The sequence below is a fragment of the Triturus cristatus genome, chromosome 8 (assembly GCF_964204655.1).
Source record: "Triturus cristatus chromosome 8, aTriCri1.1, whole genome shotgun sequence".
In the NCBI taxonomy this organism is placed as follows: domain Eukaryota; kingdom Metazoa; phylum Chordata; class Amphibia; order Caudata; family Salamandridae; genus Triturus; species Triturus cristatus.
The window spans coordinates 1531360686-1531375460 of NC_140591.1; the positions used below are offsets into that span (position 1 = coordinate 1531360686).

General features: G+C 41.0%; 1 protein-coding gene across 6 annotated transcripts in view; it reads right to left on the reverse strand.

Annotated features, from left to right (window-relative positions):
• Positions 1–14775, reverse strand: part of ARRB1 (arrestin beta 1) — a 793940-nt gene that overhangs the window by 37362 nt on the left and 741803 nt on the right. For all 6 annotated transcript variants that reach the window (XM_085623377.1, XM_085623373.1, XM_085623376.1 and 3 more), the window contains one exon: positions 10022–10105. In XM_085623377.1, coding sequence (XP_085479503.1) covers positions 10022–10105 — 84 coding nt within the window. The remainder of the gene's footprint in view (positions 1–10021; positions 10106–14775) is intronic.

Sequence of the window (14775 nt, forward strand, 5' to 3'; positions counted from 1 at the left end):
AACAGGTGATAGTGAGGAGCCGACCAAGGATGTGACGTGAGACTGAGAAACCAGAGAGGGCAGCCTAGTGTGGTGCCAGTGAGTGGCACTGCAGCAGTCAGGCAAGGTAGCCAGGCCTCTCTCAGCACAACCTAATAGCAATGCCTATAGCTCACTCCCCCCCCTTCTCTACCGGCTGCCCAAACCTCATTAAAGACACTCTCTGACTCAGCCTGGCACTGAAGTGAGGACAACAGAGGTAAGTGTCTTCCAGAGCACTAAAGAAGTGCAATGGGGCAATGGCTGTCAGTGTGTGGGAGCAGATCAAAGACATAGGCATAAAGGACAAAGTAATTTTGTCTTTCATCTTAAAGTACACCTTAAATGAATGATGTATCATCCAGGTTAAAGAAATTGCCAGGAAAGCGAAATATTTTTCCTTTTACATTTACCTGATGAAAACTCACTTGTTTAATGCAATCACAGCAGAGAGAGTGTGTGTGTGTGTGTCTTGTGTATAGTGCTCCAAGGTCCAGGCCGGCAACTGGAAGCACTGTGAATACATAGATCATTATTTTAAAATTGTATTAGCTATCAGGAAGGATACACATTTGTCACCATTAAGCTTCATGTGACCCCAAAGACAAGCTCAGCTTATTCATGTGTGGCAGCAAGGCTTTCAGTATTTTTCAAGCAAGCACACCAGCCAGCTATCCAGGTTTTGGGAATCTGGAAGGGGTAGTAGGTTAGAAACCTTCCATTGTAGGTGTTTTGCAGCAAAATCTTTTTAGAGCGTCTCATTGCTCAAAAGGAATAATTTCTGATATGTATCTCTTCCCTTGCTTGTTTTTACTCAAGATTAAGGGTGACTCCAAGAGTCACTCATTTGGGCACTGAATGTCACTCATAAGTGCACTGAAACCATGGAAATGTCACACATAAGCATTCTGAAACCTTGACAGCTATGATGGGACGGGGACTCAAAAGCTTAGTAGGAGCCAATAGAGAGCAAACATAATGTAATTGCAGAATAGTTTGCTGGCATCTGTGCAGCAGCTGGTCTGTCCCATGAGGATTCATGACCTTGTTGAACCATGGCTTTTAATTGAAATGCCAGGACTGCTTCAAAACAGATGCCATGTAAACAGACTATAGTGTCAACATACAAAGATGTTGGTGGTGATAGAACAAAATAGGAAATATTTTAGAAGAATATGCAAATTATATCATAAAAATGTCTTAGCACAAAAAAGTGATGTGTGCAATGTTTGAATTAAATTCAGCTGCTGGTAAATATTCTCAGGTGCTTTCCATTCCATTGCTCTTCATGGCGCCAGAGCCATAACAGTTTGAGAACAACCAAATGCAAATCAGTCTTGGCTCCGCCTGAAAAAGCGCACCACAGCTTGAAATCCAAGCCATGGATGCTCATATATTGGCTCTTACAGGTCACATTTGTGTGGTTATGAGGACTGAGAGCCTGATTTCGAGTTTGGCAGATGCCGGCTATCCCACCTGCCTAATTATAAGTGCATTTGGATATAATGCACACATAATGCGGCGGACTGAAGATCCGTGACGTTTGTGATGGAGCAACTCATCTGCCAAACTCTAAATTAGACCCTTTAGTATCTAACAACAAAGTAAGACAGACCCATAACAGTATGTGACCTGTAGAGGGGGTTAGTGAAATCAAACAAAGGAGAGGGAGAGGAGTTGGCCTAAGGGCTAGGGCGGTCGACCTCGTGGTCGACCTCAAATCTGGGGAACTGGGTTCAAGTCTCGCCAATGATGCTGAACATCCTGTGATTCTGGGCAAATCACTTAATGTCCCCATGCCTAACAAAAATGAATGTGTCCTCATGTAATGCAACTGGTGCTATGTAAAGCGCCCTGATACCCGATTCGGGTCAAGTTCGCGCTATATAAAAATCTGTTAAAAAAAAAAAACTACAGTTCTCTAAATACTCTTGTACATCAAGACTGTTATTAAAAGGATGGAGGGTCCTCACCTGGCTAGGTGGCCTGCTTGATTATCCAGCCCGCTCCTCACTCTAAGTCATTAGCTTATGTAGGGAATCAGCTCCACAAACAAGAAGTTTTAAAAATCATGGCAGATGACATTATGTTATCTCGTTAAATGTTTGTTTTTCTCTGAAGGCATTACAATTAACCGCTGCTCATGACATATTTAAGCCATTTTAGAGATTGAGGTGACCTTAAAGCAGAACAGGAGCCAAAGGCAGCATCATTTGTTGATTCTTGCTTAGCAGTGGGGCTATCTCATTGAGAGTGCATGGCCTGAATGAACCGGGTCTTTCATTTAAAAGGAGAGTATGCCAGTAGCCCTGCACTGACTTAAATTTGGTTATGCAACATTAAAATAAATGAAGCCTCTGTAAGAGGGGCCATAGCATACAGGTATTCACCAATGATCATGGGACATATAAACAAGCTATTAAAAGGTTTTTACACTCTAGTGGGAAGTAGGCCCATGTGAAATTTTAATTATGCTGGCATAATTCATGTTGCTTTGGGAATTTAGCATTATGCATGTTATGTGAAATTATGAGATTATACCAGTCTCATAATTCCTCCCTAGTTCATGGTAAAAATATGTAGCATAGGAACAAATCGAACAACCAGAAGATAAATGGCTGTTGTTCGTTGCAATTGTGCTTTCCTTGCTATTTTTTAACATGAAGTGAGACCTTGCATCAATCACAAATTGATGCATTGACATTTCACACTAAAATATAGTGCTAAATTACAGATTTGCATCTCACGAAATGACACGCAATTTCACATATTGTTTCAAAATTCTGTGTCATTACACATTTAGCAAATTACATAAACGTAAGAAATGGGATTCGTGGTTGGCTGGGTTTTTGCACCCAGGCCAGACAGGAACCACCACTCCAGTCAGAGTAAGCTAAGAACACACTAAAAGATAACCTGTGTTCACCCTCTGGTAGCGTGGCACAGAGCAGTCAGACTTATCTAAAGAGGCAATGTGTAAAGTATTTGTGCACCACACTCACACAGTAACACAATGAATACACCACAGAAAGACTCCAAAGAGGTTTGGAACAATAGATTATTATATTCTGAACAAAAGAAGACCAAAGTGAAAAAAATCCAATGCATACAAGTTGAGATATTGAATTTTAAAAGAATAAATGCAGTAAAGCACTTAGAAGAAGGTAGCACTAAAAAGGTTACTTTAGGTCACACTGGACTGGGGCAAAGTCAAAGTTTGGGCCAATCGTTATGGAGCGCTGGCCGGCTACAGGACCATGCAGGCCCCGGTGAACAAAGTACCTTTCCTGATCGCAAGTAGCAAGATGCTTCGATTTCGAAGCCTAAGAGTGCAAGATGTGTCGATCTTCTCTTCGCAGTGAAGGTAATGTATCAGTTCCAAGGTCAGGTACTGGAGTCAAGAGGCAATGAGTGATGCACTGGATTCTGCCACGCAGTCAACGGGATGCGTTGATCTCACCAAACTACAGCGTTGATCTCTGGCGGCAAAGCGCTGCTTCTGCGACAATATGCCGATTTTACTCCCACTACCAGGTCGATGTCTCCTACACACAGACAGGCATTGAAATCTGTGTTGCAAGTATTGGGCCATTCCCGTGAGCCAGTCACAGCAGCAGGGGTAGAGACTTTGATTTAATTGAGTCTCAAGCAACAGGAGGCAAGCCAACAAGCAATTGGAGATCACTTGGAGTGAAGGCAGAGTCCAGCTCTTCTTCAGCAGAGTCTGAGAGCAGCAAGCAGCAAGGCAACAAACAGAAAAGCAGGCATTCCAGACCAGCAGTCCAGCTGAGTCCTTTAAGCAGCACAGCAGTTCTTTTGGCAGAGCTTCAGTTACAAGTCCAATAGTGTCTGATTTTAGGGGTTTCTGAGCAGAGACCCAGTACTTATACCCAAAAGTGTCTTTGATGTGGTGTGACTTCAAAGTAGCTCTCTAAAGTGACCAAGTATCCCTTTCAACCCAGTCATGTCTACCAGGCTATCTGTGGGGGGTAATCAGTCCTTTGTGTGAGGACACTTCACTGCCTATTCAAGTGAAATATTAGCCATCAGAATGCAGATGGGTGCTCAGACACACTTATCCTTCCTGTGCTGTGGATGTCTAGAGGAAATACATGAGGTGTAGCTCTCACCCATCCCAGACATGTATTGGAGGCAAGCTGCAAAGCACACATTGTTTTAAGAACAGAGAAACGTCCACTTTCTAAAAGTGGCATTTCTAAAATAGAAATGCCAAACCCAACTTTACCAATAGGGAGGATTTGCCATTACCATTCCAAACATATGAAACATGAAAAAGCTACTCCTCACTGATCATGAATTATAACTTAAAAGTGCATTAAGGAATTTGTAATGCAAGGCTATGAGAGGAGTAGGCCTCACAGTAGTGAAAAACAAAATAGACTGTTTGTCATTACCAAGACATACAAAACATACCAGTACCTGCCCTACCTTTCATTCACACAGCACCCTGTCCTTAGTGATACCTAGGGCCTCCTTTAGGTGTGACTTATGGGTAATAAAAGGGAAAGTTTCAAGCTTGGCAAAAAGTTTTAAATGCCAAGTCAGAGTGCCAGTAAACTGCATATACCGGTCATGTAGAGCCAGCTCTGAGACAGCGTTTAAAGGGTACTTGTGTGGGTGGCACAATCAGTGCTGCAGGTCCACTAGTAGCATTTAATGTACAGGCCCTGGGTATATGATATACCACTTTACAAGAAACGTACAAGTAAAGCAAATATGGCAAACAGGTGTAAACCAATTATACAATATTTAGAAGAGAGAGCACATGCATTTTAGTACTGGTCAGTAGTGGTAAAGTGCCCAGAGTCCTAAAGCCAATAAAAAGGTCAGAAAAAGATGAGGAGAAGGCAAAATGTTCAGAGAGGATAATTAAAAAAAAAACCCTAGTGGGAACTCCATACTAGACCATTTGTTGCTGTGTTTGATGTTCCACCCAGCGTGCCACTACCCTAACATACACTAAGAAACACATATGCAGCAAAGCCTTTCCCGCAGATAAATATTGGTTCCGACCGGTACAGCAGCAGTCTGGGCCAGCAGGAGCACACATGGAAATAGTGTGCTCTGCTGCAGTAAAACCCTTCACAATATGCCCTGCCTGTGCTAGCATGTGGTCTCAAGGTTCAGCAACACCTGGATCACAACAAGAGTGCAACCTTGAGCTCCAAAAATTATTGTGCATCAGGAAGCAGCTAATTTGTATGCCCCGCTCCTACAAACAGCACCTTTGAGAGAGTCATATTTTACCTGCACATGGTCAGAGCACTAAAAAACATAACTGAAAAGAGCATTGTTGCATTTTACTTCTGCTGAAAGTAAGCAGTAAAGGAAGACACAACTCTTGAGCAATAATGACAAAAGTTGTAGTCTACCACTTGATTCAGCATGATTGACAGCCATGTACACAATACCCCAGAAGTGCTGCTCTAGAAATGAATACAGCACATTATAAAAGATGCCATACATATCACCCTGCACCACTCAGTAGCAAAACTGACAGTGAAGTAAAAAGATTTTGTTTTGGAAAGTGGATCTCTAAGAGTGTAGTAGATCCAGCTGCATAGATTCCTAGTGACCAACTGGAGGAACAAGACTGCCGGCTGATGCTCTCTGAAGTATAACTGTTAGCAGTGGCAGCTCGCATAGGGTGTGGTGTGGGGCGGGCGGTGAAGAGGCAGGGTGGGTGGGTAGTAAACTCAGACATACGACGGAACGGAGGAACGTAATAATTACTTTCCTCTGTTCGTCATATGTCTGAGTTTAATACTCGCCCGCCCTGCCCCTCCCCCACCTCACCACCCCGCAGCACGTCCTTTGTGTGCCGCCACTGTTAGTGGCTACTGGAGGTGAGCTCTTGTTAAAGTGCAAGGTGATTTAATGATTTAACAATACCATTTAGAAAAACTCCAAAAGGCTATAAAAGCATTTATGAGTACAGGAAGCAGGACTATGGGAGTTCTCGTTTACATACTATTACATGCCTTTATGAAACTGTCCCAAAATATCCAACTCCCTATTAGTAAAAGTGTACAACCCTTTCTTTTTGTACTATTTATTAACATGACTGAAGGCTCAATTTTGAGATGTTTTGAGGCCAATTCACCAGGACACATAAAAGAATATTTCTTTACGTATTTCAAAATGCCCTGGTGAATAGACCCCAAAAACTTACTAGTAGATGGCTGAGATAATAGAATGCCAAATTCAAGCTGCAGAGGAATCAAATACATATTTCTTCCTTTAGTTCACTGTCCCGTTTACATAAATATGTTTTCTCTCTTTCTGAATAGTTCAAAACACCTAAACACATCTATGACACCATTTTGGAAGTTCATTATGCTAAACTGGGTCGCTTGTAAGAGTAACTCGTACAAATTAGAATCTTTGGGCCTGATTCACAAAGGGCCTCCGCACTTGTGGTGGAGGCCCCGCAGTTGTGGGGTAGTATCCACATTCAAGGTGGAATCTATGCAATGAGAATTCTCATTGCGGAATTCCGCCCGAGTGCGAAGACTCCCCCACAATTGCGGGGCCTCTGCCTTGAGTGCGGAGGTCCTTTGTGAATCAGGTCCTTTGTGCGTAATTCTGTTTGATCCCCCATTACAGAGATCCACCAGAATCATACTTCACCTTTTAAGAAGTCCCTCTTCTTAGTCTCATATGTCTCTATTTTAATATTTTACCTGAAAAAACTAATATTGTCTATCTAATTTTGACACCATGAAATACCTCAGTCTTCATGAGCCATTCTCCTGCTCCTAGAGTGACATGTTTTAGAGTAATGGAGCTACCTATTGGTGCACGACCAGACACAAGCATTATGGGCCACATGTATCAAGCATTTTTGCGTTCGCAAATGGGTAAATTCTCTGAATTGACCAGTTTGCGAACGCAAAAAATGCTTTTCACATGTATCAAACCCTATTTTGCCTTTCAATATCCAGTTACCGAATCGCAAAATGGTTTGCGATTCGGTATTTGGAAGGGGCGTGTTTAGAGCGTCCCTTCCAAATATTGAATCGCTGCGGTAGGTGTGAATGTTTTGTGACCTTCACTGTGGTCACAAAACATTCGCATTTACCACCAACTTGAAGTTGGTGGTAACCCATTCGCAAACGGGAAGGGGTTCTCAGGGGACCCCTTCCCCTTTGTGAATGTATACAAAAACATTTTTTAAGAGCAGGCAGTGGTCCCACGGACAACTGCCTGCTCTTAAAAAATGAAAAGTGAACTATTAATTTCTTTTGTTTTGAAACACAATCTGTTTTCCTTTAAGGAAAACGAGCTGCATTTAAATAAAAAAGATTGATTTTTTGCTAAGCAATCACGAACAAAGTGGTTTTAGCGATTCCTAGGGGGTCGCAAATTGTGACCTACCTCATTAATATTAATGAGGTAGGTCTTTGCAACCCCCTACGAATTGCTATATGAAACTTTTTTAATAGCGATTACCTAATTGTGATTCGCCGAAAATCTCAATTAGGTAATCGCTATTACAAATGTTGATACATGTGGTCCTATGTCTACAGACCAAGGGTTTGGCTCAAATATAGAATTCATCAAGCCATATCTTTACACAAGCATATAGATAGATCACTGCACCCACCAAGTCCAGGTTCATTTCAACAAAACAGTAGAAGGTCCCAATGTAAATTTCAAAACAAAGCAAGTATGATTAAGCTACTTAAATAACCTAATTATTTGCACTTACTGTGGGTGCCAAATCACAGTCTGTTCCCCTTTTTGAATTTTTGCTATTATTTTCTAAACTGCCTGACTGAGTGAGTGGTTGAGGAAGGGAAGGTAGAATGGGAGTGACAACCTGTGACAGACAGGGAAATGCCCATCCAGATTGTGTGTGTGTGTGTGTGTGTGTGTGTGTGTGTGTGTGTGTGTGCATGCGTGTGCGTGTGTGTGTGTGTGTGGGTGTGTGTGTGTATATATATATATATATATAAAGAAAAGATCCTCACATGAAATTCTCACTGAGCAGAACGGGCAGGAGAATGGTGAGAAGGTAAGGTGACCAGTAAGCAAGTGAGGGTGAGGAGATAGGAGTGTGGTATATTGAAAAAAGCAGGATTATCATACAAAGCATTGTAAAGTGCAAGAGGGAAGAGACACACAAGATATATGAGTACTCCCTCTGCAATATGAAGGCTTTCAAGGAAACAACCATCAAGGAAAAATACCATTATGAAAAGGGCTAATTTATGGAAAGAGAAAGGGCCGATTAAAAATGAACTTGACATTTTGAACAGAGAGAAAGATTAGAACTTGATTGTACAATACTTGCTACAAATTTTGGAAGTGGAGAAGCATACCATAAAAATTGTACACTTAATTGGGGTTTTATGAATTTCAACAGAAATATTAAATGGAAAACAAGCAAATGTAGGGATTACGTATTTGTGTAGAGACTGTGAGCTCTTGTAAGGCTATTGCATTAGTCTCATTTTTTGCACAGTGGATTCGGATATACACTGTTAGATGATTTTTTTAAAAGCTTTATTAGCCGCTTTTGCTGATGAATGTACATTTCTGTTCTCTGGGTGATTTTGTGGCATTCCACATCTATGGGGTTTTAAGCAACATTGAGGGAGGGATAAAATGTGAAAGAGATTTGAATAGATGGTAAAATGCTGGAACAAAGTCAAAACCACTTGTCATTTGACTTTTATTATTACAGACAAGCCATAAACAGTAAACATACATGTGCCTAAATCATTGAAAAATGTAGTAGATTCACAGATTACAGACATTGAGTGATACATTAAAAAAATATACTCTGTTTAATATAATTAATTCCAATTTATGTTTCTGCTATCTCCACAATGAAAAATACTGAAAGGATGCTTGGCTTGTCTAAATAGAGGTTGTTCACCTACACACACACAGCCAGACTGTAAACCATCTATTAGGACAGTCACGGAACTATGGGAGATCTTCAAAGATATCACTCAGGGAATCCACCACTCGCCATCTTCACAGAGACTTCCAAATCCATAGACAATCTAGCCCTGGAGACTGACAGACTAGAGTATTTTCCAAATCTCATTTGAGGACACCAAGTCTTGATAAGGCCATTTCACCTAGTATTTTTAAATCTGCATTCCATTCCCCTTGGACATTTAACTCCACACTTCACACTTCACATTACGTTCTACAGAGACCACATCATTCAGGGACACCAGTTCTGTATGGACCAGTACACACACACAGACACCATTCCTTCAGAAGGTTTCTCAACCATGGACCCCAATCCCTGCCTACATTATCCCTCGTATGGACCACTATTTCCGCAAAACACCTCTAATAGGAAGCAAACGTCATGCCGAGACCAATACGCACAGCATTGTGCATCCCTGCAAAGACAACCTCACAATGAAAACACAAGCTTGAAGAAACAACAAACACCTTCCCAGACAAAACCTGTGAAACCAAAAGAAACCTTCCACCCTTCAGCCAGCCAACTACACTTACAGATACTTGAAGTACTTAAGAGGGACTGCTCAGCTTTTAAGGGAACAGCCACGCAACACACAATCCCCACAGGCTGATGTGGCTCCAAAACTAATACAATTGTCAAAGAACTGCAGGAAAGTACTAATACTGTGGTGGAAGATCGTGACTTATGGAAGGCCTCAAGTTATACAACTAACATATAGCACCTCCATTATGAAGCGAGCACTGTGAATGCCACAAAAGGGTAAATGAAAAACTGTAGTGGCTATTTTGTGCACCTTACAGACCATAGTTTTTGCCCTTCAGGGTATCTGAAACTGACAGTCAATATTGTATCTAGGTTGTTTTGTAGCCTCTAGTGTTCATTTTAGTAAAGTACTTTGACGATGATCCCTGCAGCATCAAAAACATTATAAAAATAAAATAAATTATGCATGAAAATAAAATCAAGGCAACCAATGAATACCAATATTTTACTTAAAAGGCATTAGTTCGTGATAAATGTGTAGATGCTTACCCTCCTCGTGATACAACCAGCTTTACTTTAACTTTATATGAAACTATGATTCCAAGAATCTCCTTGTTGGCTCCATCTCTTAATCTGGAAAGGATAGAAAAGCACATCTGAAACAGGTCTTCTAGCCAAACAAAACATTATTAACCAATGTCCAAATGTGCATTCATAGAACTATATTCATTCAAAAAAATAATCAATTTCAGATGCAAACTGGAGTACTAAATGATCAATTTATAGACAAAATACACAAAGTAGGTTAAATAGCCGTAAGTATAGTATTATTGAATGAGGGATCTTTTGCCTGATCTATAGCTTGGCAGATGGAGAATGTCCGTAAGAGTGGCAGAGGATATTAAGTCTGCCACTCTAATGGATTACCATCTGCCAAACTTATAGATTACTGGGAAGCAAGCAGTGATCTCTATACCTTGACAATAACTGTTGTCATACTGGTGCCTGTCAAGTTGCACAAAGTTTAGTGGACCGCAGCTGGCTGATTTGAGGTAATTTGTCAAACTTTACAAAAGTTTTTTTTTAATACAAATTTGCAAAATGGGAGTTTGTTACTGAAAAGCAAATAAAAAATGACCACCACATCTAGGAAGTTTTTTTCCCCAGGGTGCGTGAGTCTTTGTTGTTGTTTTTTCCTTTCCATCACCCCAAGCTTGTACCCAGAGGTAAAGAACATAAAAAGAGGACATTACACTGTGCACCATAAATAGTGCGGGTGGTGTAAAACCCTTCCTCCAATGGCCTCTACAATGTTTAGCCATCTGAGGAGATGCTCTGTCCTGTTGACCTGTCCTCTCATTTCAATTCTTTTAGGATTCTTCCAAAATGGCCACCACCATTACTCCACATTTTACTACTTATCATTCTCCTTTCTTGTTTCAATTCCCCTAAAGATGGACTCCATAGACCTATTCTATGTCAAGGATTTCTTACTCATGGTGCTTAGGATGTTGAAATCTGTACAGGAAGCATTGCACTCTTCAATTCAGTTTTCCTGCAGACTCCGTCATGGGTTGAGTATCATTTTCAGGATAATAGATTGCTAGCTACCTGTGCATCATTTTTGCTTTTTCCCTCGAGTAGACCACTTGTGGGCATGGTTGTTCTCCTAGAGCGTGCCCTAATCCTGGATGTCGAGGTAACCTTATACACAATTACCGATTTTTGCCTTGCCATACATTTTTCTGCATAGTAGTTCTCATTAGCAGAAGGACTCTACGCCTCTCCACCACCCTTTGCTGAATCTTGGCAATCACTACACTAACCCTCAATTGGGCTTCCACCTTTTTCTCAATCGTGAGTTTCATTTAGTTTTACCCTATTATGTTAACAAACTTTTCTTTTATTAGACTCTTCTTTCTACCTTTCCCTTCTTTTCCAATTAGTATCCTCTACACATGTGAGCATAGCATGGTGTGTTCTCACCTTATGTGTGCTTTCATTGTGTCAACCAATGCTCTACACCATTCTCCATTATGTATTCTCTTTTACTTAACTGACTCTTTGGCTCTCCATAGTGCTTGAGTCTTGATAATGATCCCTCAATTTAAGCGGATTAAAGCGCCTTTAATTTTGTAATTTATGTTCCCTTATTGCCTCTACATATTGACCATGGTTGTATTTAATGTACTTGTGTATGTCACACTTATGCCGTTTATTAAAATTCGTGTGTCATGTTTATTAGCACTGAGCACGTCTTCCCTACTTACACTCTCTTATTATTTCTGTTTAATTATTGTTTGAAATCATGTTTATGCTTTTTCTAATATGTTATTAAAAATATATTGTATTAATATTTCTTCTAATGATTTTCAACTAGGTTTCACTGTTGTTTGGACTATTTATGTTTACCCCAGGTCCCTTGTGATTTCAAGGTTACAATTTTGCCGACAATTCAGTATAAGAAGCAGACTACATATTTCAAAATCATTCAGTAATTTGACATACTAATGTCGAACAATACATACAAAGGATATGGAACTAGAAAATATTGTTATTGTGTGTTGAAATTATTCATATTTGTTGTTTAAAAAATAGATTTACTTTCAAAGAGTTTTGTGTGGTAAGAGAATAATAAAGGGCAGTCTTTCTCTATCCATAAATTGTTATTCCCTTAGTACAAAGTATCTGATGGATATTCAGGTAAGAGCAAGGCATAATAGTTTGTCAGCATTCTGGGGCCGATTCCGATCGGAAAGCACTCCGACCGAGTCGGATCCGGAGTGTTTTCCGACCGAGGCGGACCCCTACAGTCCGACCGAGCGAGTATGATGCGCACGTATGCTGTCAGACTCGGTTCGGTCGGACTCCCATAGAAGTCAATGGGAGCCAGTTGTACGACGCGTACATGCGCTCCCATTGACTGAATGGGTACGTCTCGAACAAGTGCGCCCCCTACAGTGGGTACGCGTCGGTGCCATCCGCACCGTACATGCCTGTGTTGGCGAGACCCATAGGTCTCCCCCTGTGTGCGAGTCGTACGGCTGCGGGTGTCGGGGGGGTCCGACGCGGACCCTCGAAGTACGACTCCGGGAGCTTTTGCAAGCCGGACACTCCGGCTCACACAGGCTGTCCAATGCGTGCATCGTACTGGCTCGGTCGTGAATCGCATCCATTGCATGCCACGGTTAGCTTACGACCGAGACGTACGGAGCGGTTCGGACCCGGAAACGACTCGGTCAGTGAATTTCATGTAGCTCGCATCGTACTGGCTCGCTCATACAGCTGTACGAGTCGGCCGGAAAACACGTGTACGGCTCATAGTATTTCCGGCCGGATCGCGTTCGGTGCCCTTCCGACCCGGATCGGAATCGGCCCCTCAGTGTCTTAACTGAGAGATAGATTTTCAGGTTTTGAACGGGGTTTAATTATCTGAGATTGATGAGATGTATTTTGAATTAGTGGTGTGATAAATTGGTGAAATTATTCTTGACAGATTCACGATGTTACTACCACCTTCACAATGTTGACAAAAGTTTTCAAAACTTTGTTTCCCAAAATAGTAGCTGGAATATGGTTCTACAAAAGCAAAGAATATTGGAAGGACCCTTGCAAAACCTAATCTTTTCTGAATAATTCCCTTGCAATAAAGTTTTTTCCACAAGCAAAGATATGCAAAGGTGTTAATATCCGCAACTTTGTGACGTGACAAAGCTTAGTTGGCATATTATCTTGAACCCACATAATATTAGTGTATAATGGTGATGTCATTATAATGTTTTCTGCACTATAATAGAGTTATATCAGCTGTAATTTGGTATTTATTTATTTACCAATTCTTGCAATTTGATGAAATCCAGATATACCACTGTTGTGTACACAGGGATAGACAATGGTAGACACAGTACCAGTTCAATCTGTCTTAATTCTAATAACCTGTGCCTTGAAATGTTGAACGTAGAGGACCTTGTTCACAAGTGTAAGTTTATGCCTAGAAGAAGTTGTAATGAAATGTGTATTTTTATGACATATTATGACAAATGTGTGTATGATTTACTCACAGCTGAGTAAGTTGTCAGCAGTGTGTTAAAGGAGTGGAGAGGCACATTTTATGCTAACGTGGTGAAGCTGAATTTAGCAGGGGTTTACAAACCAGTGCAAATTATTTTTTCCAATTTATTTTAACTCACCTAAGTAATACCTAAGAGAACTAGCAGATGAAATTGGGGGAAGTGCAGCAATTACACTATTTTTTACTGGGTGGTAATGCAAGGAAAAGTCAAGACAGAAAAGTATATTGAACTAAATGGAATCACACAGAATAATGGTGTGAATAGGAATAAGAAGTGCTCAATGATGAATGCATTTTTTTCTTTATTAAAAATGCATTTATTTAAAAACTACATCTAGTGGAGTTATAGCAGAAGGGACAGTCAACCTCTCTACTCAAAGGTTCAACATAGACCCATTTATTCCATGAAAAGCTACTCAACATTTTAAGCAATCCTGATGTCTGACACTATATGAATCTAGGGAACACACATTTGATCCAGATTTCGTGTAAGCCCCTCCACAGCATCGGGGGTAAGTGCCCACCTCATCTTACATGATAACAACCTTATGTGTCATGGCATAACCAAATAAAAAATTCCAAATACCCAGATTGTGAAATGTGGAAGTTATATCTCCTTTGAGCTGATAGTGGATCTCTTTGGCTTTGGCACAGGCCTGCTAGAACTGTTCCCCCTGTTAATGACTGCTCCCTTGGTATTATGTTGCACGAGCACACTTGGTGGTTCTGCTTGTGACCTTACATTGGTCCTGTGATACGAGGCAGGTGAAATGGCTCACTGTTGAACAATCTGATGTCTAGGAGAAGATAGCAGAATAACAGACGATCACTTCTTGCTTGGTTGCAGAACAGTAAGTTTTGCTATGAAGGTGGAGACCCCATTGGGACAAAGAGGATGTGCTAAGGCCACACCTATATAATTGCAGAACAGCTGAAGTTCTTAAAGAAATTATATAGTCTGCCAATTGACTAGCTCCTACACATACTGGTCCTGTATATCTTTAACCTGCAGCCCAATGCCATTCTGGCTAAGTGACTGGAAGGCATCGTTACCTACTTCCTTCACCCACCACAAGTCATTCTCTGACCTTAAAAACCTAGAAGCTTCCTCATATTTATTGATAAAGAGCACAGTAAAGGACCACACATCATGTCTTCATTTCATAGGTCTGGCTGCCCACAGCACCCCTACCTATCAACTAGCTATAGAGCTAATATTTACCCAGCCACT